Source organism: Candoia aspera, chromosome 1 (assembly GCF_035149785.1).
Source record: "Candoia aspera isolate rCanAsp1 chromosome 1, rCanAsp1.hap2, whole genome shotgun sequence".
NCBI classification, from domain to species: domain Eukaryota; kingdom Metazoa; phylum Chordata; class Lepidosauria; order Squamata; family Boidae; genus Candoia; species Candoia aspera.
The window spans coordinates 157,332,889-157,359,609 of record NC_086153.1 but is presented as its reverse complement, the minus strand read 5'-3'; the positions used below and the strand labels follow the sequence as shown (position 1 = coordinate 157,359,609).

The 26,721-nt window shown below is 41.3% G+C and overlaps 1 protein-coding gene across 1 annotated transcript in view; it reads right to left on the bottom strand.

Moving 5' to 3' along the window:
- PCSK2 (proprotein convertase subtilisin/kexin type 2) overlaps positions 1–26,721 on the bottom strand; it is a 110,534-nt gene that overhangs the window by 16,471 nt on the left and 67,342 nt on the right. Inside the window, exons 6-8 of the mRNA XM_063316474.1 lie at positions 17,670–17,746; positions 10,436–10,524; positions 8,636–8,811 (exon numbers count right to left, since the gene is read on the bottom strand). Of these exons, the coding sequence (XP_063172544.1) occupies positions 8,636–8,811; positions 10,436–10,524; positions 17,670–17,746 (342 nt within the window). The remainder of the gene's footprint in view (positions 1–8,635; positions 8,812–10,435; positions 10,525–17,669; positions 17,747–26,721) is intronic.

The following is a 26,721-nucleotide window of genomic DNA, read 5'->3' as shown; positions in this document are numbered from 1 at the left end:
TGTTGCATGTGGAATATCTTCTAGCTACCTCTCAAGCTTGGGAGAAAGATCTCTCTTAGCTTATAGTGACTGAAGGAGAAGAGAATGAAGGGTTTCATTGTAGCTACATCTTAACAGTGAAAATAGTAATCAGGTAAGCTTTGATTAGGAGGCTTACTGGGTCCTGAGAAGGCAAGGAGTGGGATTGCTCCAGCCTTATTCACCACCCCAGCCTAGCCAGACAGAAGAGGCAAGCTTGGTGTGACTAGAAAACCATTGGACAACAGGCCATAGGTTTTGTTAGATGGAGGGAAAGAAGCACTAGGCAGCATGTAAAGAACCTCTGAGAAGTCTATTTCTCTCTGAAATCTAGTGTAGGGCAGGAGACTGGATGTCTGGTAATAAGCCCTGTCTTTAAAAAATAAGACAAGCCCTCCATTGGATGGGTACAATCATGTGTGTGAGCAAAGTGGAGAAACTAACTAGAGAATTTGACAAGCAGCTTCTAGGCTGGTGAACAAGAGAATTCTGTTTCTAAACAAACTTGCTCATTTGAATAAATTAAACAAGAAAGGCTCTCAAGTTCTTCCCCTTACCATTTAAATCCATTAGTGATTTCCTCCCCACTTACATTTGGTTCCAGAGAGAAAAGGAAGAACCAGCTTGCATCTACATCCAGAGGAAGAATGCAAACCCACACCATGTCTTCTTTATGGGATCTGCCCATCTCTTGCTCATGTGTCTTTCTTCTTTTTTAAAAGTTCTTGCCACCAAAAGTTCTCAGGTAGCTTTTTCTCACCCAGCCTAATGATCCTTCCCCCTTTACTTCACAGCTGTTGCCATCCTGCCTGACATCCAGTTTTGGGACTACTTTTAAATATAGGTTTGCATTGTTCCAGAATAATGTTAAAGCCATGCCCTTTGAACCAACAAACAGACACACACACACACACACACTTGCACAAAACCAGAGCAAGGTTTGACTAATGGGTAAACTTGCTGCTCTAGCCATCTGTCAAAAGCCTCCTTCCCAAACTCATCTCCATGGTAAGGAGAGCAATAAATGGATTCCACCACCACCCCTCCATTGGTCGGTAGAGTCTGGTGGGAGGCAACCTAAGTCAGGGGAATCCACCAGTCCCTTTCCTTAGCTTGTCCTGCATTAAAACTGTAAGGATCGTACCACTCCCTGGCAAGATCAGACTTTTAAGGGCAATGCCAAGTATACCATCTTTTCTGACACATCAGGGACTGAAGAAAAGCACTTTAACATGACCTCAAGGAAGAGCCTGTGGTATCCCCAATAGGGTAACTGGGCTGCGAAATTATGGGTGACCACTAGATGGCAGCAAAGGATTAGAATGTTCTTTTTGTAGCAGCCCTGATAGGGTGGCTCTAGGAATTGTGAAATCATGATATGGATGTTACCCCAATATGGCTGCCAGGGGCCATTCACAAGACAATTTACTATAAGTCAGTTTAGCATGTATTCTCCCTTATACCTCCTCCAGCATCTTAAATATTCTTTATTACCCCAGCTAGTCTTTGTTTTCTGAGCAGGAGGCTGAAGAGGGTATGCTTCCCACCAAAACAACAACATTTTGTATTGGCTAAGACTTCCTATGGGGTTAATTTAGGGCTCAGGCAGATCCTTGGAAATTGAGATGATGCTAGAAGATGGCACTTTGCTTGCCATTTTATACTTTTTAATTTAAAAAATATGGAAATAAAGTAATAAAGTCAGGGCAGTGTCTGTGGGCAAATTGATGCACCCACTATAAAAGAGGCTGGACAGAAAACGGGGAATTTTCCTCCTGATATCCAGTGGCCTCACCTTAAAAAGAACTTAAAACTAGTTATGTTTTTCAGTTGCTACACCTTTTTTGCCATTTCTTTCTTTTAAAAGCCAGAAAACTATTCCACTGATTTTCAGCAACTTGTTACCAAGATGCAGCAGCATCTTGTGGGCCACAAAATCAAATATGGAGAGCTGGGGCTGGGGCCAGGGGTTGCCCACCCTTGTTTTACAGCAAAACTGTTATTTCACATCTGGTTGTTATACTTTCTTGAAAATTCTGAACCAGACAGCTGCGACTCTGAGAACATCCATTTGCAATTGCATAAAACTCAAGAAAAATGTTCCATATGGGAACTGTGCTATCAAGCTGCTCTTCCAAATTACTGTGTGGAGCTGACTTTAGTGTGAGCAGCTGCTTTATGAATCACCTTAGCTGAATATGATGGAAAACACTATGCTTCACATCATTCCCAATTGCGTACATTCCACTTTAATTGCACTTAAAATAAGGATATCAGGCTGGAGCGAGATAATTTTATTATGTCCCTTCCCAGACACTGAAAAGAATCACGTTCTGGTTGGCAGCATATTAAAATTCTTGACATGTCTTTCTTGCTTGGCTAATATTTCAGTTTTCCTCATTTATTCATGTGTAATCTCCTTGGAATATGAAAATCGAGCTTTGGCTGGCAAAATGAGAGTCTCCATGTTTATTCATGTCAGAGTTTTATTAAAGATCCATGACATGGCTGTTGAATAAGTACTTTCCTATTCTGAGAGCATTATTGGAGCTCCATCATGACTAGCTTCCAAATAAGGACCACTATTCTTATATCAGACATACAGATGCAGACATTTTCAGTGATAGTATAATATTATTCTAAGATTAGAAAGAGATTTTTGAGGGACCAGATTAAAAGTCCATCTGTTCTGTCATTGATTGTGGAAGATTACTGCATGTCCTGCCCTCCAGTCTGTACCATAGTACCTCTGCAAATAAGAGTTTTGTTACTGCCAGTTGCTAGGGAGCAACTCAGCATACTTCTAACTTAAAATCAAGGCAGGTATTTTGGAAACTATGTAAACCCTATAGTTCAGTACAAGATCTATAATGCAGGATAAACCTTCAGCATACTATATCTGACTGAAAATCAGCTAAGGAACCCATTATTGATCCATTTTACCTCATATGGATGGTCTAGTGTATAGTTCAAAATAGACCTGAAATAGCTACATTCTATTCAATTATCATCCACCTTCATCTTAATTTCTCCAGTGGTTCCAGATATGATTGAGTTGTAATTAATAGAGTTATTAGCTCTTCAGATAAAGTATTGTTTTCAAATAATCCTTAATCCACGTGAGGATGTATTGGAAGATGGATTGATTGACCTACAGGATACCTGCAAAGGCAGAGAATATCTCAAGACATAGAAAACACCACTTCCTAGTGAATTGATGGAAGGTATCTGTTGTGTCTATATATTTGATTTTACTTTTGTTGTTAGGGGCAACAATAGATCTCAATTCTTCTTGATTATCTGCAGCCGAAACAACTGTATGTAGGGTGGCAATCCTACAGTACATACTATGAAGGTATACGCAAAGCTAAATCAAGTTGAATTTCATAGGACTTTTTGGGGCTAAGGATGTAGATGACTGGAGTTTTAATCACTTGATGGCAATCCCCAGCTAGAGAACCCCAATTATTGGCTGTGATTGCTTTATGTAAACCGCTTCCAAACCAGTCTGAAACTTGAGCTGTTAAAAAGTAATGGCTTGCAATGGAGATTCACTATATAATTTCCATAAGAGATGAAAAGGATATTGGAAGACATAGCATCACTGGCAAATCTTTATATAATTTAAGTGGTCCCTTGTCTGTGGAAGATCTATATGGGTATTAAAAGATAGTAAAGATAGTAAAAGAGGGCAGTATTGAAGATATTATGAGAGGGCAATGTACAAAGAAGGAAGCAATGCATGACTGAATCTTGATTTCTATGCACAATTTCTATTACTTGATATGAAGACCTGCAGGGTTAGGGCAATTCAAGATACACTGAGTTGTACAGCCAACTGGACTGCCTAAATTGATTAAGATTGACATTATTCCAGATTTCCAGCAACCATTTTTATTTTCTTTTAAACCATACTAAAGAAAACCAAATGAAGGGGGTCTGATAATAATGAGCATGGAATTGCCTTGCTGCATGACAGAGTTCATTTTGAAGGTCATCTTTCCAATCTATAATATTTTCCTTTCTTGCCATTCTCATACTGCTGAAGCCTTCAGCTGGAACATCTTAGCAGGGGGTGCTAATTATCTGTTTTTTGGCAGCAACCATTGAGTGTTTTCTAAAGAAAAGAAAAACCTTGGATGCTTCCCTGCATAATTCAAAGTCTGAAAATAGAATGAAGCAAGGGAGAAAGAGAAACCAAAGAAAGGATATAGTTGCCTTGCTTCTGGTATTGCATAAATACAGGCAATGTTTTCCCTTCCGCTCTTTTAGAGGCAGGTTCCCAAAAGTCCCAATCCAAAAGGACCAAGCCATGGGCATCTGGGGAGAGGGGCAATGACAAATGTGTTATTACGTCAACATGCACATCATCATGATTTGTTATGGAGGCCGCTGGGTTAGAAACAATTATGAATGCTAGTTATGTGCCCTTGCTCTGCTCCATGTATGGAGAAATCGGGAGGACTCATATACTTTCAACTCAAGGCCAGGGTCTGTGATGGAGAGGCATACAATTCTTCTGCTTTTGAATCAGGATGACATAACTACTAAAAGCATTGCTAGATTTTTTGCTATTGCAATTACCCTTCTCCAGCATATGAGTTGCCTTCAGGAAATAACCTCTCCTATGCTATTTAAGATGCCTTTATTGTGCTTTTGGATCCGTTTGTATCTTAACCAAGAAAGAACCAAGAAAGAAAAAGAAGAAACACTGTCTGTAGTTCCCAAGACCCTTAATCAGAGATGACATGCATCCCTGGCCTAAAGAACTAGTGAGCTGGAGTTGGCAAGACAGTACCATGATTATTAAGAGCCCCATCTCTCTGGCTGGCCTCATCTTGAAGTGTTAATAGCTTTGGAGCTGAGCTTAACCTGATGGATATGGGGTGATCCCTCCTCTTCCAACATGTACATATAATTAAATACACACTTAGACTATCTGCTTAGGCCTTCTGTTTCAGCTAGATATAACTCAAGTCATTGTTATTTTAAAACATATATAGTTCCAGGTATACTGTAAGCCCGGAACACATCACACTAAGCCATTGTTGGCTTTTACCATAGTTTGCTAAACAAGCCAGACTTGACTGGATTCACACATCACATCAAGCCAAAACCAAAGGAACTATCAACCCCATTGCTGTATCCACATCAATGGTGGGAAATGGGAAGGGCCCAAAAGCTGGATCTTTTCCCCTACTCTCCTTGGGTTTCCCATGCCATCATCTAGCTGCACTACAAATCAGGTGGCTTTTGCCTAGCAAAGTTGTCCTTGCAAGCACTCCAACTGGAGCACCTATAGAGCATAGACGGCATTGAACTGGGCCATTTGTGTCTTCCTGATCCAGAGAGGTGAAGGAGCAGAAACAGAATTCTGTTGGCAGGTGCTGCAGGGCAGGTCCCCACACATCCAGTGGCAGGAGAAGCAATTACTTGTGGAGAGGGAGAGGCCTGGAGAAAGACAAAGACTTCATGGATTGGAGGAAGCGGCCTAGAGTGGATGGGCTGCATTAGACTTGGGAAGGGAGCAGATTTAGGAAAGGTTCCTAATGAGGAAGGGGTTCATCCTCTGAAGAAAAACTACTGTGGAGGATTGTCATGTGTGATGGCTTGTAATATGGTGTACAGAGAAATTTTCAGACAATGGCTAATACAAATAAGTCTATTTCAGAAACAGCAATATATTCTGGGTGCATTTCCATTTTGCAACATCCTTAGGCATATACAATTTTACAGCTCTCTAATTGTTTTTCATTTTTAAAACAAGGGTTAGGTGGGAAAAGGCCATGTGAAAGCAAGTGTTTCTGATTTAGCCTGCTTCTCTCTCTGATTAACCTCTCCCTGAAAACTCATTTAAAAAGCAAGCTGTGCTCTGTGCTTCAGAAGAAAATAAGTGTCTTCTTTGTGCGATGCATGAAACAGCAAACAAGGAAAAGCACTCTCCCGGATGCTGTATAGTTAGAGGAACCTCTAGAGCCGCGTTTCTCAACCTCGGCCACTTGAAGATGTCTGGACTTCAACTCCCAGAATTCCCCAGCTAGCATGCTGCCTGAGGAATTCTGGGAGTTGAAGTCCACACATCTTCAAGTAGCCGAGGTTGAGAAACACTGCTCTAGAGTATTCTGGCAGGAGTATTCTGACAGGAGAGCTAGTTAATTAAAAGCACTTGATGCTAATCTAGAAAAGACAATCAGGAAAGAAGATCTAGAATCAATATCAAATGAGTTGCAGGGGCAAATACATGCATGGACATTCATTGGAAAAATTCCTTAGAGCCCCTAATTTTTCGGAACTTTGGCAAAAATGTAGTCAATTTCTCTGGCAACTGAATTCCATATGGTATCAGAGCTTGGGATGGTAACAACTGCAAGGTTTTTGGTGAGAGAGAGATTAGGTTTGCAGGCTATTAGGATGAAATCCAGACTATGTGCAGCCTTATGCTAATTTGCTCTTAAGGAAGATAGTCTATTATGGATTACACAAAATACTAAATGAAATGCCATAGGGTTGCCAGCATTTAAACTACAAATTAGCATTGATTTCCTTTCGGTTGAGCATATCATGATAAGTGCAGCATATTTTCTTGTACCAGTTTGAGTTGTTCTCTTCAATTACTACTCCTGTGTTAATTTTCTGTTCATTACTGTAATAACTAACATTGTAGGGCTAACAGAGTAGTCAAAGCATAGTGTGCCTTTTCCTTTCCAATTTTTTAGAACCTAAATAAAAATTAATATAAAAACTCTGGTCATTTAAGAAAAATTGCAGATCTGTCACATAAATGGTAAATTCCATGACAATCTGCTAATCTGAAATGCAAGTTCCTTTCATTCTACTAAAAATAAAATGCTGGATATTAAATGATGCGCTATTTCTTCTAAGCTTGATTGTTTTTAGCCAAGTTTTTAAAAATATGGCTGGAAATCTCCTAGCAGCTGCCATGAAATGAGGGCATAAAAGAGTCCTACTAGAGCAGGCCAAGTTCCAAATACTTTCAGGAAGTTTTCAGTCTTGGACCAGACACCAGTGGTGGTTCCTTAGTGGCTGCTCTTCAAAGTAAAAGATTGAGAAGGTAGTGCTGTAGCCATTGATAGTCCAGCTGGGGCTGGTTTAATGGGATTGTAGTGTGTACAGCTGTGTAGGCAGCATGGCAGGCTGAAGCAGGCTATGGGCAAGGGAGGACACAGAAGCAAAGAGGCTATGGCTATCTCCCTTCATCAATGTTCCCTTAAGAGAGTGCCTTGTGTTTCCCTCAGGTTGCTCAGAGTAGCAGACCCACTCAGAAGCTAACCCTGCTCCATATAATCAATAGATACATTGAACCAACAAGGGTTTTGAATGGGCAGGTCCACTTCGCAGCCAATATACTGTAGCTCTAAGTTAGCCAATGGGTACTGTAGATGGGGCTGATGGGGTTTCAAGTGTTCCAGTCTACCCATGAGCAAATGCAGGTTCATGTCAGCTAAGGGATACCCACTGGGTAAATCGGATTGGTGGGATATGAGGGTGGGCAGATCCACCCAGAAGGTAACATTGTGTTGGTCAACAGGTATATCAGGCCAATGGACTCATTTATTGAAGCAGAATTTTAGAGAGTGATGCCTTTTGTATCCAAAACATTTTTTCTAGATACATCATTGATGTTTAGTTCAGATTCTATAAGTATTTCATTTTGAATACATAGGAATCTATTGACAAAGTTAACTGTGGTGGGTGCGGGGCACCAAAACTGGAGTTACATTGGGCTCCCAAATTCTTTAAACCAGCCCTGAGCTTGATCCTTCATGAAGTTGTCACGAACATCATCACCATATATTTAAGATTGTTTTCCAAGAGAAAAAAGCTAGGTAGAAGTGTTTGAAAATAAATAAGATGGGAACAAATTGCCTAGCTTAACCATGTGTTGTATAATGAAGTGTTTTCTTTTTTTCACACAGTGCATCTGTGAACTACACTAATGCCAAAGGTCCACCTGTGTAAAAGCTTCTGTTATGTAATTGGAAAACCTGGGGCAAGGAGGGTTCCTAAGCACAAGGAACAACCCTGTGCTTTCCCCTTCAGTTAAATAGTTGGCCAGTGAATATAGAATTGCTTCCTTCCTCATGCATTATATACATGGATATCCACAGGAAGGGAAGGGGCAGATGAGGGAACTTACATTGCAATGTTGTGACACAAACTTTGCCACTTTTGTAATTCCATTGTGATGTTGGAGGTAGCATCGTGATGTCACAATGAGGCACATTTCATCATTTTGATGAAATCTCAGCTTGCTGCAGATCTTGTCAATTAAAGATATACACAGGGAAGCAAACTGTCTAACTTACTAAGGACTTCCTGGGTCCTGGTGCTTAATGTATCCAGACAGCAAGATCTCCAGCCTATACTCATTGTATCAGCCACCATTTAACTCTTGTGTATCCTATTATCACTCGACTGGAAGAACAGTCTTTCCTATTGATAATTTATTCTACTTGCATCTGTACCTCAAAAGTGAGGTCTTCTGATATAGAAATGTTTACAGGCAGTTTGTTATCTTCTACAATATAAATAACTTTCATGAAAGTCTGATATTACAGCAACATAATGCATGGAAAACATAAAACCAAAGCACTACCTTATTCACTCCATCTGCCATGGCTTGTAAGGTCAGTTCTCTTGGCCCATCCACAGTTTTGCCATTATCAGTGGGACCCCAACTAGCACTGTAAATATCAATTACTTGAGGCATATGGCTGATAGAAGAAGCCTCTATAATATCAGTCATAAATGGCTGATCCAACATTCGGATACCTGCAGATTTTATATATATATATATATATATATATATATATATGAGAGAGAGAGAGAGAGATATTTCTTAAAAATCTGAAATCAAAATAAGAAATTTATAATTTATAATATATAATATTATTATAATATTTAAAATATTATAATATTTATAATAATACAATAATATTCTCCAACTGGGGATTTCAACACCCAGAATTTGAAGCCCAGTATATCTTGTTGGCATCTCTTCGAGCAAATCTGGTCTAAAGGTTCAAACCACGATCTGATTTTTTTTTCCCACCACAAAACTTAATTAACATCTGGGATCACACAAATGCAAAGGCAGTAATTCATCCATGAAAAGTGTGAACTGTTTCTGAATGCAAGACAATTTTTTGCAAGTTCAATGTTTTAGACTATTTAATTCACCCAAACTTAATCAGGTTTTGATTTCATTTATCTAAATTCAAAATGTACATGGCAGTAGATAGAAAGTTGAAAAGCTGGAAGGAAAGGCTTTTATTTAAATTGTTAGATCAAATATATTACATGAAATGCAGGTCAACTCTTTCATCTTAATATCAGTTTGAACAATAGCCAAGGTTACTGTTCTGATTATCTTGTCTCTTCAAACTGATTTCTGTAGGAAATTCTAGACAGTAAAATTATCATCTGGAATAAACTATAATATTAAAATTTCTCAGCTATAGTTTTTAAAAAATATGTAGTGAACAAACTCCTCATAGAGAAAAATTTCTTCAGTTCCTCTCTATAATCTGCTTGTTTTTCTGAAATAAGTTTTGCTTGTTCACTCAAAAAAAAAAAATCTGAAATGACTCTTTCCATTATTCTGCAAGACATTACTGAAACCATTTCCACTGCACCTCAATTCAGACTTGAAATGTGGACAATAATTTGCAACCTTCTTATTCCCCCCCCCCCAGTATCTCAATGGCCACTTGATGGTGCTAGACCTCAGCTATAATCTAATTCATTACATTGTGGGTATCTTTACCAAAATTAATTCCCCCAAAGATGTGAACAAATCTAATACTGATCATTCTACCACTTTGAAGGAGCATAACCATTCCTTCCTTCTTTTCTTCTCTGGCTTATATACTGTTCCAGTTGAGTATGAACTCTGAATAGTTTACAGCCCTTGTATACATGAATAGGCTTATGAAAGTAGAAATACCAACACAAGTATAAAATGATAAAACATTAACAAAACATAATAGCAACTAAGGACCAATGCTGGCAACAGTAATCAACAGCAGTCCTGCAACGGGAGGAGTCTAAATCAATTTGTCTCCATCCTGAAGTCATGTAGTCAGCCTCTTTATCAGATGAGCTTCCTGCGAAAAATTGTATGTTAAGCGTAGTTTATGGTTTCAGATATATACTTCAGCAGCATTCATCAACTAGGTATCAAAGAAACCTCAAAAAGGAAGGGAAGTCAAGAAAGAGGGCCAACTATATACATCCAAAATACAAATGTACATACATTTATTTTGTAAAAAATATAGCATGTTGGAAAATTCATAGTGCAAATAATCTGCCTCTCACATACCCTTTTTTCTTTTTAATAAAATAGCAATGTTGCCAAGGAAGAAAATCTAGATTGGTTCCCTAGTTTAAGGCTTACCTGCCACCTTTGAATTATATGCCACTCCAACTCCACAGATATTGTTGTTTGCTACAGCAGACACTTCCCCAGCACATCTGGTTCCGTGACTGTGGAGAAAGACAGAGATTCCAGCCAAAGCTCATGGAAGCATCATGAAACATGATCCCTTGTGCTTGACAATAGGTCACTTTAAGCATTCCTTGTGCAAGACAACAAATCAGTCCGGACTCCTATCCAGCTTCTGACAGACAAGAAATGGGGCAAGTCCTTCAAAATGCTCTAAAGGATTATGAGTTTCGATCTCTGAACAGCACTCTTTCTTCTTCCATCCAAAACACCAAGTATGGCTTAAGATAATTTGGAAAGCTCCTTGTAGAATTCTAACCAGAGGTCAGAGCAGAAGAAAGTAACAGCTCACTCACTGAATCAAGAAAACAGTGTGAGAAAGCAATAATGACTAACACAGAAACTTAGACAGAGGACATAATGGAGAATTGTAGGGTAATCCACCACTTTGTACAATAGAAACAATAGCTACAATTTGGGCAGCCAGTTTGTCTCTGGAAGTGAAACTGAAGAAGCCATAGTTTACAAAAGTGTGCTAGAATGATAGTGTTTGTAGGTATATGTGCATGTGTCACAGTTTAGCATCAAGTGGGCATTTGTCAAGGGCCTCCCCATTCTCCCACTTGTACTTCCTGTCAGACACTTGCAGAAAGGCAAAAAGCTAATCTATAAATTGGGACATCCTGACAGACATATTGCTAAGGTTAGATGCAAGTCCAGGGCCCTCCAGCCCAGAGCTACCTCCCTCCCAAAAAGGACAAGATTGTGTGTGTGTGTGTGAGTGTATGTATGTGTGTGTGTGTGTGTGTGTGTGTGTGTAAGGGCCTTCTCTCTCTCTCTCTCCCTGCCCTGAAGGAAAGATAACTTCTGTCTCTTATCATCCTTCTTCCTGGATGGTTTTTGTTTTCTCACCAGCACTTACAATTTACTGGCCCCAATACCTTTTCATTCTTTCATTTTAAGATGTGGAGATCCCTAGATACTTCCTAGTTAAATAAGGGGAAAGAATGTTGGAATTATCAGGGGTCAACTCAGCATTGTCTCATAAGCATAAGGGGGTCTTTCTAGTAAACACATCTCTATTGTGCTTGTGGGATGTCACATGGGTCACCTGATTTCCACTTCCTCCTTCTTCTTGGGTTTGGGGATTAACAATCTCCATTACCTCTTGGGCACACCTGCAAGCAGGAGGTGCTGCAGAATGCAGCTCTCATCCTCTCATCTCACTTGCATGCACACTTTCTATTTCCATAGAAAGTGTCTACAAAGAATCAGTGATGAATAAGTGCTTTCTACTATGAAGCTGCTTGTATCCAAATCTACTGAATAAATGTAAGCTATCTTTTTTTTTCTCTTCATCTAACTACTGTGTGAAGACTGAATTTATTTTCTGAATGTAATTAAGCTTAATGTGCGAGTTTCTTTTTGGTTCACACTTCTACTTTGTAAGATTGTTGTTAGCTGCTTGGAGTGCTTTTATTAACCTTTAAGAACTCCATCAAAGAAAAGAAACCAGTTTTTGCTATCAGATAAGGGAGTCATGGTGGTAGAGAGAAAGTCCATGAAGAAGAAAAGAGATCAGGCAAAGGGACAGAAAGAAATGAAGGAGGCGTCTTGCTCAGGCCCATCTCAGACCTGGCATGGCCTTGTGTCTCAGGACCTAACATAATATCATCCCATACTTCCTGGTGTCAGTACTGAGATTTTGATCATAGGTATCAGCTGAATGGTGGTATTCACAGCTAGCTGTTGTCACCAGGCTGCAGTACATTTATTCTGTGATTGCAAATTGATGTGCCCTGTTGTCGTAGCTGAAGGGCAACCTAAGAATCCTTCAAGGAAAAACACAGGCACATTTCTGGCTTTGCATTCTTTTTTCTTTTTTTTTTCCTGTTGGGTTTGGCCCAGGAGAAGCAAATGTTTATTTTCACTGAGCACAGTCAGAGCACTCTTAAAAAGTGATCCCACCGACTTACAAATGTGGCATCGGTATTCAACCTTTTCATGAAAGCAGTGCTGTTCTGATAGGAGGTGTGCGTTCTCTCTGGAACCATCTGTTCACTTTGTTTTATTTTGATTTCCATTAGATCTATTTTCGTTTCCAACATTCAAAGGTTGCTTTGGGAGAGAAATTTCCCTCAGTAATGGGGGATTTGTTAAAAACAGCATTAAAGGAATGGCCAGAGATCTTGTGTTGCTAGGCATCTGTAGTTCAGCATCTGTGGCCTGCGTACAAGGTGTGAGGTAGTTTCTAGTGTTATATATTGTCTTATGTAATAATTGGTTTGGTATACTGGATAAGAGAGCCAGTTTAGTGTAGCATTTAAGGTGTCAGGCTAGAAACCAGGAGACTGTGAGTTCTAGTCCTGCCTTAGGCACAAAGCCAGCTGGGTGACCTTGGGCCAGTCACTTTCGCTCAGCCCTAGAAGAAGGAGGCAATGGCAAACCCACTTCTGAAAGACCTTGCCAAGAAAACTGCAGGGACTTGTCCAGGCAGTCACTAGGAGTCAACACTGACTCGAAGGCACCAAAACAACAACAACGTAGTGGATAAAGGCACAGACCATGAGCTCTAGTCCTGCCTTAGGTACAAAGCCAGCTGAGTGACTTTGGGCCAGTCATTGTCTCTCAGCCCTAGGAAGAACTGAGGGCAAAACACTTCTGAAAAATACTGCTAAGATATCTACAAAAGCTTGTCAATGTAGTCACCAGAAGTCAAGACTGACTTGAGGGCATAAAACAATTATTTACATATTATCTTACATATTGTTTTAAACTGAGACCACAGATCTGTTTTCCACATTCATACATTAGACAGAGCACATAGTATTGAAATTTTTATCCTCCCTATAGTTCAATACTGCCTCATGTTTAATATTAAGAGCTGCTCAGTCAACATTAGTCTTCTGTTTCATCAGTGCTAATTGCAAATAATTAAGTGGAAGAAGAGGGTAGCATGTAGACTTCAAAGTTGGCTTAGGTAAGATGGTTTGTTTTATATGGCCAAAGGGGCATCTGCAGGGTGGGTAGAAAATCAAGGTGGTGTTTACTACTATACCATCAAAGCCCCACCTTTTCTTAGCAAATGTCACATGCATGTTAAAAAGGGGTAGGACTATAACAACATGGTCATGACCTCCACCCTGACTTTTTTTTATTCCCCCATGGATGTCCCAGGAACATTTGGAATGGCCACCCCAGTTAGCTTTCAGTATATGACAGATGGCTATAAAAATGGTCTTGGGGAAATCTCGGTTCTTTTCAAGGAGTAAGTAACAGGGCAGTCTGAAAAGGGAGAGGAAATAAAGCAGGAAACGGACAAATACATTGAGAACATCAGGTGGACAGCTTGATTTTACCTGTGGAATTCCCAGAGAAAAGATGGAGACAGTGAGCAAGCAGCCTAGTCCACCAAAATACGCATCTCCATTTCCCTGCCTTCTGGGTGCCGTCAACAGGAGTGAGTCTTTCTTAATGTTTGAACAAAAGATAATTGGAGCCCCATAGAAGACGTTAGGCTTTGCGCAGAAAGAAATTGTACCAAACAGGGGTGCCCAGCTGTTTTCATACAAGGGTTGCACTGCCTATTAATGCTGCATTTATATATTAGCAGGCCCAGGGCAAAGAAATAAAGTGTAGTTAATTGAAATTGAATTAAAATGACTTAATTAAATACAGTTAAAATAGTTATAGCTTGTGTCATGTATTTCTCGGGTAGAGAATTGCATTCTCCCTTGCTAAATGCCCAATGAATTTTGAAACCTGGGAAACTTCCAAAAGCAGATTGTCTCATCATATAGGGAACTCTTTGGATCTCAGCCAAACCCACAAAAATGAAAACACTGGTATTCCATGCAGGATCACTTTTGGTGACCAAATCAGTAGAACTTGCAACACCATGGAAAAACCTGAGCCCAGAAGAATTTGCCTGATATGTGGCTGATTTCTCTAAGCAAACCAGAAAGGTGAGTTACTTGAATGGAGATGCAAAACATTAGTGAACTGAGACTTTTCATCAGAATGCAGAAGCCGGAAGACCTTTGAAAACTTGCAGCTCTTCCTGTTCCTAATCAAGTGCAATCTATTAGCTACATGTCAAGTGTCCTCTCATCTCCCGACAGTCATAAAAATGTCTGTGATATCATACAGTTGGGGAAAACTACAAATGAGAGAACTCTTTGACCATTTTTCAAAGCAACTGCCTGTAGGCATGAGTCTATGGTAGCATGTATAGTTTTATTTTTAATCTTTCTTTTTTTCCTTCCAAAAGCCACTTAAATGGAATCCTTTGCTGGGAAATCAATCATAAATGTTTGTATAAGAGATAAAATAAACAAGACATTCCAGACCAATGAGCCAATTTCCCATTTCATTTATATTTCTGACTTCCCACTATAGTGGAATGGATTATGATGTTGGAGAAGTATTACTCTCCTCTCCTCCTTTTTCTCCTAATTAATAATGCAATATTAAGCATTCTACTCAAAAAGAAGCCTCACTGGCTTCAACAGGGTTTATTTTAAAGTAAATGTGTATAGGTTTTCAGCCTAATTCTCCCTCTCTGAAAGGGAATTTATTTCTCCATATTTTCCAGTGCACCAAAAGCTCTGCTATCTCACTCTTATGAATCCTTGGGAGATGCTTATAGAACATCTTACATATATTGAACTTACATACAAATATATTTTATATTTAGTATTAATATATTAGAAATATTTGCACTTTTATTACCCTCTGAAACCATGTTTCATTTCCCTGAAGAGTTTTGTTGGCTTTCTTACTCTTCCTTTCTAACAGGACTTGATAGATAGCTATGCCCACAGAAACAAGATAAGGTGTACATTCCAGGGGTAGCTTCTCCAGAGGAAAGATCTTGTTTAATAACAGTCAATGGGCCCTAGCAAGGATGGAAGGAAGTCCCTTATATGGAGTGATGTGAAGATGGAGTATGGGTAACTGAGTAAAGGGTGGTCTTCTAAATGAGGAGTTGAATGGAATGTATATAATGTGCTGTAAGGAGGGGGTCTTGCATGATCGGCCACCTAACAGCTTGCTGCCATTGCTTTTGCTCTTGGGTGAAGAATAAAGAACTTAATTTCATGCAACTGCCTATTTCTTTGATCCCAGCTCAGAAGCTAACCTGGTAAGGAAATAAAAAAAAATTCTAACAATGCTTTTGAACCTTTGCAAGCCAGGTATGAGAAAATACATGTTCTACCATTGCAACTAAAGAAGCTGCATGGATCCGTTGTATTCTCAATATTAGTCATTTCTGGATTGCAAACTTTTAGATGACCTTAGGATGGCAGCAAAGAGTTAGGGTTCTCTATATCTCTCTTCTACCATCTAGTGGTCATGAAGTCTGGTAGCCCTACCCAATATCTAAAGTTTTGCAGCCCAGTAGTCCTACCCAATGCCTAAAATAATTGTGCTCCATTTGTCTTAGGACACAAGTTAATAGCCTTAAGGAATCACTTGTCATTTTTAAAACTAAGTTATATCCTAACTTAAACAACAAAAAGACACACATGCTGACTGACCAAAAAAATTTCTATTAAGACTACCAGATCTGGGCTGCAAAATCCAGACATGCACTAAGTGACAGTAAAAAGATACAGAAAAGTCAAGCTGCCATCTACTGCAGGCCAGATTTGGTAGCCCTAGCTTGTATGTCAGGCATAGGCAACCTGGTGCCTTCCAGATATTTTGGACTTTAATTTCCCACAATCTGCACATCCAATGGTATGACATTGCTGGATCTGTAATCCAAATCAGGTGGAGGACCTCAGGTTGATCAAAACATAAAGCCTCAGCAGATATGGCTTTATGTTTTGATTACTGTACGGGCCTCTCCACTCCCAACTCCTACTGTTTTCATGGAAAAGAAAGCACACAGTCATGCAAATATTATCTTTAAAGATAACAAGATCAGAACTGCAGCGGATAACAAACGATTGACTCCCTCTTTTCCCCTTAGGGGATTGATTAAAAACAACTATGCAATTGCTAATTAATTTGACCTTTAGCCACTACTTCCCAGCAGGTCTCCACTAAGTGCTGCATGAAAATGTAAGAAAGATCTTTCTGGTCTTAACTGCAATATGTGACAAGAGAAGACAGATGTATAGAAGAGATTCCTGCCATGCTTCTTTTCAAGCCAAGGGTGCCTTTGGTTCATGAGCTTCTGATTTACCCAGGGGAAAAATACTCATAGGAGAAGATGATATTCCTAACAGCTTGGTTTTAGTCCTTTGAAAGAAGCTGTTTAAAAAAAAAAAAGGAAAGAAAGGAAAATATGAGCTTGGCCCAATTAAGTTAAGAGGATTTTATGGAAAGAGTGCTGCGTGAAATGAGTGTGTCTTCCCAGAGTGCTCAGAGAGCTAGGATTTTTCAAAGGATTGAGGTTCCAGTGAAGTTCGGAATCCATAGACTCCCTTTTAGTGTTCTTACTTTGTAAGCAATTATAGACCAAGTGCTCCTTACCTTGGCAGTCTGGTAAAATTCAAGAGGAAACAGCCTGTGCTTAATAGAAAAAGTTAAAATTGATTGCAGGCATGGATCTGACCCAGGTATTCCGTGTCAGAATTTGGGCTGGTTTGTGCCTTTTCCTTTTCACAAAGAAGGAGAACCTCTGCTAAGAGCTTTACTAGGCAAGCCCAAAGCTTTACATGGTGGAGGGATGAATGCCCTTTTCCTTCTAATCATACCAACAGTGCAATATCTGGTCTCAGTTCTTAACCATGGATGTCAAATCACCTGAGCATCTACTTTTCCCCCACTCTTTTTTTTTAAGAGGGGAAAGAATCATGGGAACTGAGTGTTAGTCTCCAGCACCTGCAGGAATTGTGAAATTTTGACTGGATTTACCCATAGCGTTAAGCCATGGGTTGCTGATTAAGCCATATTACCTGGGTTCACCCCATACATTAAACCATAGTGCACAGATCGCAATGGCTGAGTTCAGACTACATGCTAAGCTAAAAGCACACAAACCAAATGATAACTTAATGGGTCTATGGATTTTTAATCAGTCTGGCTTGACTTGAACATTGCCTTCATACAGTATATAGCCTGTTTGTAGTAGTGGTGGCACTTGAGGCTTGAGCATCTCCTCCAGGTCAGTAAAAGTCTGAATGGGATGAGTAATACATTTCTGACAAGCAAGGGATGTGAATCAATTTCTTACCTGTTAAACCAATCATCTGTATAGCGGGGATATGGATATGGATCATTACTGCTAAAATCATAGCTGGCTTGAGCATTCTAGGAAACACAAAAGTAGTAAAAATGGTTAATATCACATATATGACTGATTGCAGGAAATAAGAAAAGCATGAATAGTTAAGAAAGTTTATCTTCAGTCTCAGTATAATTAGTACTTCATAAGGCCCAAGGTATGCACCTGACAGGTTGTTTTTCTTCCTCACCTGATTCATGTAGAGATGATTTTTAAATTATTATTAAACACAGAGAAAGAAGAAGGTGGTATATTGGAAAGTAAAATGTCAGTTGCTACCATAACATTTATTTGGAAGAATTCCTTTGGGCCCTGCATTAAATCCTATAGGCATTCTTAGACAAGGAAAATGGCTGAAACCAATAGTGATACACACACACACACACACACACACACTTTTGCTACATGCTTAGTTGCCTAGAAAGAAAAACAATATGTAAGATATGTGGTTGATAGTAAGCATTAGATGTCTACCTAGGAACAAGCTCCTCAGCTGAACCTCTGAGAAAAGAAGGTTTTAGAATGCTTTCTAATACCTGAATATGTTGATCTCCAAAACGTTGCCTTCCTTGGTATAACCATTGTAAAATCTACTCCTGAGAATAATTATCCATAGCTGCAATAGAAACCTATTTTAGTTGATCCCCTTGGTATCACTGTGCTAAGGTGGGGGGGGGGGGAGGGGGAGAAGAGAAGCCAGTCTGGATTAGATTTCTTGTGTTTTTAGTTTAACCCTTTGTCTGATCTGAAGACCCTGAATTTGCAATTTGAAAGAAAAAGACCATGTTTATTTCAATGGGATTTTTACAAAGTTGGATCTAGACTACCTCAGGGAAAGGGGTCCCAATTTCTCTCTCTCTCTCTCTCTCTCTCTCACACACACACACACACACAATTTGAATATGAGTGGAACCCCATATTCATGAAGAGAGCTATATAGTTTGGCTTCAAGGTGAAAGAAGGCAATTGCACTTCCAGAAGTGACAATAAGATGTACAGTGTATATCTTAGCTCAATGTGATCCTCAGTTTGTGTCGTATGACAAGAGGACATTCTGAGAGAAAAAATCCTCAGTGAGAGAATCCATACTTTGCATGCAGATGTTCTGTTGTTCCATTTGTTTCCCCAAGCCGATAGGATCAGGGAAAGATGTGTTTAAGAGCCTGCTGCCTGAAGCCCTAGATTTCATGGCAGATTGTTGGCTTAGGCTGGCAAAGGAACCTGGTGCAGAGAGGTTTCCTCTCTTTGATACTAATCCATGATTGAATCCATCCGGACCTATCACGTATCTACATTTGCCAGGGCGCTAGCGAGGTCTGCATTTTCCTTCCCTATGCTCTTAGCCCAAGAAGGTCAAATCTTTCCCCTCTATTCTGAACACCCCCTATTACAGGGCCTACAAAGATTGAGCCCAGCTGCTTTCCCAGTGTACTTGGAGTGACATAAACAATGGAGAAAACAAATGACCAAATACATATAATTAAATTTATACATTTGATTTCACTAGAGGGAGAAGTGTTTCTGAATAAGGAATTAAAAAGAAGCCCATGTATTATTCATAGCAAGGATTTTAGCAGACTAGAGGAAATTAAATCCATCTCTAATTTGCTGAAATCTCCTCTTAACAAATGACAGATCTGTGCCAAATCCAAGCACTAGCCTCGTAAATAACTTTCAAGCATTCCTGTTCTAACCTAAGGTGTGTGATACCATGCATTTCTGCCCACTTGGCAGACCCTTTGGGATTCTCCCTTTCTAGGCAGGGATATCTGTCTTGTTTCTTGTGAGTTTTTGAAAGCTGGTTAAATCTTTTTTACTAAGATATTTGAATGATTGTAGTACAGAGATTGACAATGCGGTACATGTGGACATTTCCCTTTGTGCATAGCAGGCTCCTTGCTTCATCCCTATCAGTCTGGTTTCGCACCTGGATATTACACAAAAGTAGCCTTGGTTGTCCTGATCAATGATTGGAACCATGCTATGCTACCATGTTTTATTTATTTATTTATTTATTTTCTATCCCGCCATTATTATTATTATTATTATTATTATAACTCAAGGTGGGGAACATACCAAATACTCCTTCCTCCTCCTATTTTCCCCACAACAACAACCCTGTGAGGTGAGTTGGGCTGAGAGAGTGTGACTGGCCCAAGGTCACCCAGCCGGCTTTCATGCCTAAGGCAGGCCTAGAACTCTCAGTCTCCTGGTTTATAGCCTGTTGCCTTAACCATTGATCATGGGATACTGCTAGTGTAACTAAATGGGTTGAAAGATAGAAACACAAGTGTTAGGATGATTCCAATTTTATGAGCAGGACAGCAACCAGAAAGTGACAGTGGAAGGTTTTTGTCTGATATCCTGGTACCTGAGTGAGGGAGAGAAGTTCCACAGGGGATTATTCCTTTTATTTATTTAAATAAATAAATGTATATGCTGCCCGACTCTCAATGACTGGGTGGTTTAGAAATAAAAACACTAAGAACAAGAAAAAATACAACAATAAACAAAAATGAAGAATAAAAGAAGGTGAGGATGACAAAAAACCCAGTCAGGAATGAAAAAATGAATCCACACAGTCCAAACACAATCTTTTTTCAATGCTGTTCAACAGCTACTTGAAATCATTGGGGATGGTCACCTAGAAATCTGGAGTGTGGTGTAGTCCATATAAACATGATCCTCACTTCTATCTGTCCTTTCTCCTTAATCAGGAGAAGTATCCATGAGCTTGACAACTGTATGGAAGAATGATGAGCTGGATGAGGGCCAAGAAATGGAAGCTGAAGCGAGATCTGGCAGGTTTTGTAGCTGAGTGATTCTTAAACAGTTTGAACTGGATGAAGCAGCTTTCCCTTCAAAGAAATAGGTATATATCTTGGGGGTTCTCCTTGATTCCAATCTGTCACTATTTGCGGAGGTGGCCTGCATGTCAAGGTGGATCTATGTCCACTTACAATTACAATCCTAATGACTTCACAATTGAATTGTTGCAGTGAAGATTGTATAGAAAATGTGAATGTTTCTGGGAGAAAAAAACCACATCAAGGGTCCACCATCAAAATGGTCCTCTCTCTGGTAGCCACCCTTCAAATTTCAGAAAGAAGAGTCACAGAGAGGAGGACCTCTTCCATATATATGACTTAGGATGTACACAAGAGAGAAGGTATTAAAATGATGGAAAGCTTCAAAGAAGTGCTTTGCTTTGATGAGCTTCAGTTTAATCAGTCTATCCAAGCAGATCCACAGATTCACTTCAGTGCAGAAAAACAAATCAGGTGACTGTGAAGCAATGAAGATTTGTTTTGACGAAGTGATTTGGGCCATGGAGGCAACCATATTTGCTTCCCAAACCATCCAATTCCCCTAAATAAAGTGATTGGGATAACCTCAAACTACTTTGGGCCAGTACAGCTTCTTGGCTAGGCAGTTTCAGAATTGCTGACAGCATGTACCAAAGTCACCCTGCCTTGAAGATATTCTGCATGCAGAAGGGAGACCAAGGCTAGACAGCCTTACCACATGCCTGTTATGGGCAGTCCTATAGCACTAGCTGAAGCTGTTGAACCTCAATGACTTTCAGCGTACATATGCAGAGGAAGTGGGTGAGGCATTGATGAGAAGGTGAAACCTTGCTTGTCCCTTGCCTGTTCCACCCCCATTGGTCAAAGCCATTAGTCAATGGATCCCAGGGAGGCAAGCTGTGGCACTACCCACTTGCCCTCCTCTGGCACCATCTTGCCAAAACTCCTAGCCAGGGTGTCCTGGATGAGGTGAGCTGGTGATGTTGTCCACCCACCTCTTCTGGCCGCAACTGGGCTGGTTTAACCAGTAGGTCTTGGAAGAGCTAGTGATTGTTACTACAATTTTGCCTCCTCATTTGCTTTCTCTAATGCTAGCTAGGAATACACTGCTCACCAAATGAAGTTCCCCTTAGACTTCTTTCATATCACAAGGTCTGCTAGAGGGAGGCTCCAAGGCAAACCAATCATAGAGGTGAGGGACTCACTTCATGAAGCAGCTCCAAGAACGCTTTCAAGGTTCTGTTACTATACCCTACAACAATAAAACAACATTCCCGGAATCCCTGTGGTGTCTGTTTCTTGACTTGGCCTCCCTCAAAGGGCTGACATCTCATTCAACTGTCTCCCTATTAGAGCTCATTTGGGTGGCAAAGCTAACATAGATGTCATGAGTACTGATGGCGAGCTGGAAGGGGCCTCTATCCAGGGGGGAAAACGCATGCATAGTACTGAGGAATTAAGCAGCCATTCAAAGAGACACAGATCAGACCTGCCTTAACTTTTGGGGTTTATCTGTCTGGGTTTTTCCCACCTTCTTCAGTTTGTTAGGATTCTGTTTTATGTAGCAGTAATAAACACTAGAGACCTATTCCTCGTCTCAGCGTGATTTCTGACTGTAGGGACATCAATCCTAACAAACTCCTACTCCCATTGAAAGAGGGAGGAACAAAGAAAAATAAAGGAGAGACATTTGGAAAATGTCTTCGGAAAACCAGGAAATTCGGCAAGCCATCCAGCAATTGGCTGCAGCCCTGCAACAACACCAACAACAAGTAGATCTCCAGATCAACACATTACAAGCTGCCATGCTACAGCAGTTACAACAACCAGCTCCGATTAACCCACAACCGGTGCCAGCAGCAGCAGCAGCAGCTCCGCCAGTAGTCTTGAGATCCCAGGGCAGTTTACCAGAGAACTTTGGAGGAGAAGCAGGACAGTTGAGAACCTTTCTCACACAGTGCACAATGTTTTTCGACAGCAGACCAGCAGAGTTTCCCACAGACAGAACCAGAGTCACCTTCATTCTAAGTCTGCTAAAGGGCCCAGCAGCCAAATGGGCTATTCCCATGGTGGAGAACAACGACCCAATTCTCAACGACTACCAGAATTTTCTGGCAGGGTTCCGAGCACACTTTGACGACCCAATCAGAGAGGTCACTGCCAGCCGGGAAATTCAGAAGCTCAAGCAAGGCAACAAGAGAGTGGGAATCTACATTGCTGATTTCAAGCTGTTAGCAGGAGATCTGGACTGGAATGAGAGTGTCTTGAAAGACCAATTCAAACAGGGGCTGGATGAGGAAATTAAGAATGAATTAGTGTGCCAGGGAACACCAGCTACCCTAGAAGCCTTATATCAGTTGTCTGTGGTCATAGATGCCAGGCTAGAAGAGCTCAGACAGATGCAGCCAGGGAGAGGCAGGGGCCTCAGGATGCTTCCAGGATTTCCAGCTCTCTCCACAGCACTTCCTTACTCAGGACCAGAGGAGCCGATGCAGATCGGGGCGAGCAGGAGGCTTACTTCTGAGGCTGAGAGACAGAGAAGGAGAGAGAGAGCCCTCTGTCCCTACTGCGGAGTCCAGGGGCACATGGTGAGAGCTTGCCCAGCAAGAAGCCAAGCAAATTCCGTAAGAGCCCCAGGGCAAGCAGCTGAAACAAGAGCCATCTCCGCCTCTACTTCCAACCAGGGAAACTCTGTCGGTCTCCCTCCACAGAGCTCAGCAGGGAGACCATCAATCAATTAAGAAGGGCTCATTCCGAGGATTCCAGGCAATCCTTTTACTACTTACCAGTCATAATGTGCGTAAACCCAGAGCACCAGGTCAAGCTAAGGCCCTCGTGGATTCCACAGCTTCAACCAATTTTATTGATGTACAGACTGTACAAGACTTCAACATCCTGACCATAGAATTGCCACGTCCCATAGAAGTGGAGACCATTGATTGCCAGCCCCTCAAGGCAGGGCCGATTAGAAGGTTCACAGAACCTGTGCAACTAACAATGGGAGACCACACTGAGTGGATCCAACTTTATGTTACAGCATCACTTAATGTGCCTATAGTCCTGGGCACACCTTGGCTCTTCAGCCAACCACAACCCATTGTTGAACTGGACTACAGGAGCAAACTCCTTCCCAGCTAAGGAATGCCAGCACCACAAGATTCAAGCTGCTCTCCTCTCTCCAGCAACCAACGCAGTCACAGAAGCAGGGGGGGTCCAGTTACCAGCCAAGTATGCAGATTTCACAGACGTTTTCAGCGAACAAGAGGCCACAGCACTACCCCCCCATAGGGACTGTGATTGCACCATTGAGTTGATACCAGGAGCCAAGATTCCAGCAAGGAAACAATATCCCATGTCCCCCAAGGAGCTAGCCACCTTAAAGGATTACTTGGATTCTAATCTCCAAAAGGGGTTCATCCGACCATCTACTTCCCCAGCGTCTGCTCCTACCTTCTTTGTACCAAAGAAGCCTGACCCATTGGCACTGGCAAACCAGGAGGCACCCATGAGAGTGGTCCACGATTTCAGTTTTTTAAATAAACTCACAATAAAAGAAAATTATCCCCTGCCGTTAATATCTGATCTGCTGGATCGCTTACAGAAAGCACGCATTTTTACTAGGTTGGACCTCAGGAATGTGTACAATCTGATCCGGATGAAAGAGGGGCATGAATATCTGACTGCCTTCAACACCAGGTTTGGTAAGTTTGAGTACCTTGTTTTGCCCTTTGGCTTGTCTAATGCAGGAGCCATATCTTCCTGATTTATGAATCAAATTTTCTCTGATTTACTAGATAAGTATCTGGTCATTTATCTAGATGACATATTAATTTTCTCTGAGGATCCTACAACTCATGTAACCCATGTACGTAATGTCTTACAAAGACTGAGAGAGAACAAGCTGTTCGCCAAGCTAGAGAAGTGTGCCTTCGATTTAACTGAATTACATTTCCTGGGCTATAAGGTATCAACAGAAGGCATGTCCATGGATCCTTCTAAGGTCCAGGCAATTCTCTCGTGGCAACCCCCCCGAAATGTGAAAGATGTACAAAGATTTCTAGGGTTCTGCAATTTTTACAGGCGGTTCATAAAAAACTTTAGTGACAAGGCTAGACCCGTCACACAGCTTTTGAAGAAAGGATCAACATTCATTTGGGGGGAGAGGGAGCAAGCAGCATTCCGAGAATTCAAGCAACTCTTTGCACCCCAGCCACTGTTAAAACACCCTGATCCCACGAAGCAATTCATAATGCATTCAGATGCTTCCGATATTGCCATTGGGGTGGTGTTATTGCAATATACAAACAAAACCGAGAATACATTACTTCCTTGTGCCTTTTTTTCATGCATGCTCTCACCAGCAGAGAGAAACTATGATGTTTTAAACAAGGTTGCTAGCAATTAAAGCAGCATTCCAAGAGTGGAGGCACTGGCTAGAAGGTGCAGCCTTTCCTGTGAAAGTTTGCACCTATCACAAGAATTTACAGCTTCTACAAAACACCAGATCCCTCACCCCATGCCAAATCAGATGCAGCCAGTTTTTCTCCCGTTTCAATTTTGTTATTTCTTATGTTCCTGGGGTGCAGAACTGTTTGGCAGATGCCCTGTCTCGATCCATTCAGGTAACCCCCACCACTCACCAGGAGGTACAGGCTACTATATTACAACCTCACAACTTTGATCAGTCTACGAGGGGGAACCAAACAGAGATTTTAGCAGCAGGCAGACAAGCAGAGGACCTATTTACAAGAGTCAGAGCTCAGCAGCAACAAGACCTGTATGCCAGGGCCAGGATGGATGACCTCCAGAGGGACCTGCAAGACACTGCGTCACCATTCAATGTGGAGGCAGGAATCCTCTGGCACAGCGGGCGATTATACATTCCCCCCTCATCAAGGGAAGAAGTACTGAGACTTTGCCATGACCATCAAATGGCAGGCCATGGAGGTGTTTTCAAAACTCTTCATAGAGCTCTGAGAGACTACTGGTGGCCTAAGATGACTGCAGACATAAAGGGCTACGTGGCTTCTTGTCATACCTGTAGATGAGCCAAGCCTCTCCCAGGGAAGCCCACAGGACTCTTGAAACCCCTACCCACCCCCAGTCAGCCTTGGGATACAATCTCCATGGATTTCATCACTGATTTACCCCCGGTCCAGGGGCTGACTTCCATACTAGTGGTGGTGGACCTTTTCACAAAAATGGCACATTTTATTCCGTGCAAGGGCCTCCCATCTGCACAAACCACAGCACAGTTTTTCATGGACCATGTTTTTAGGTATAGAGGCATGGTAAATCACTTGGTGAGTGACAGAGGCCCACAGTTCACTTCCAGGTTCTGGAGGGTGCTTTTCCAGTCATTAGGGGTCCAGATCCACCTATCATCATCGCATCATCTGGCTAGTAATGGGCAAGCTGAGAAAATTAACCAATGGTTACAGCAGTATCTCAGGTGTTACACCACTTATCAGCAAGACAATTGGCCAGCCCTGCTACCCATGGCAGAATTTACATATAATAATTCTGTACAGTCCTTGACCAAGATGTCTCCTTTCCAAGCACTCTATGGGGTTAACCCTCGGGTGTTGCCCACCTCTTCCCAGCAGGGAGCTGTTCCAGCCATGGCTGATTTTCTTAAAGAGCAACAAGCTGCACAGGAGTTGTTAAAGGAGCAGCTGAACAGGGCAAAGAGTGCTTACAAGAGAGCTGCAGATGCTCATAGACAAGAGGGGCCAGCGATTGCAGTAGGAGACAAAGTGTGGCTCTCTACCAAGTTTTTGACGTCTACCAGACCGTCCAAGAAGTTGGACTCTAAGTTTGTGGGCCCTTTCACTGTGGTACAGCAGATAAATCCAGTGGCTTATCGCTTAAAGCTGCCAGCATCCATGAAAATCCATCCAGTCTTTCACAGAGCCTTGCTAGCCAAAGACCCTCCTCCAAGTACCTTACGATCACAACTGCCCCCCCACCTCCGGTAATTGTGGAAGGGGAGGAGGAATACAAAGTCGAGGAAATTCTGGACTCTAGGAGGAGGGGAAGGGGCATCCAATATTTCATACACTGGAAAGGGTACCCTGAGGAAGACCGCACGTGGGAGAATGCCAGAGATGTGCATGCACCAACGCTGGTTCATCGATTCCATCAGCTTTTCCCTCACAACCCCAAGCCTCACACTCTACCAGAGATTCCTCACT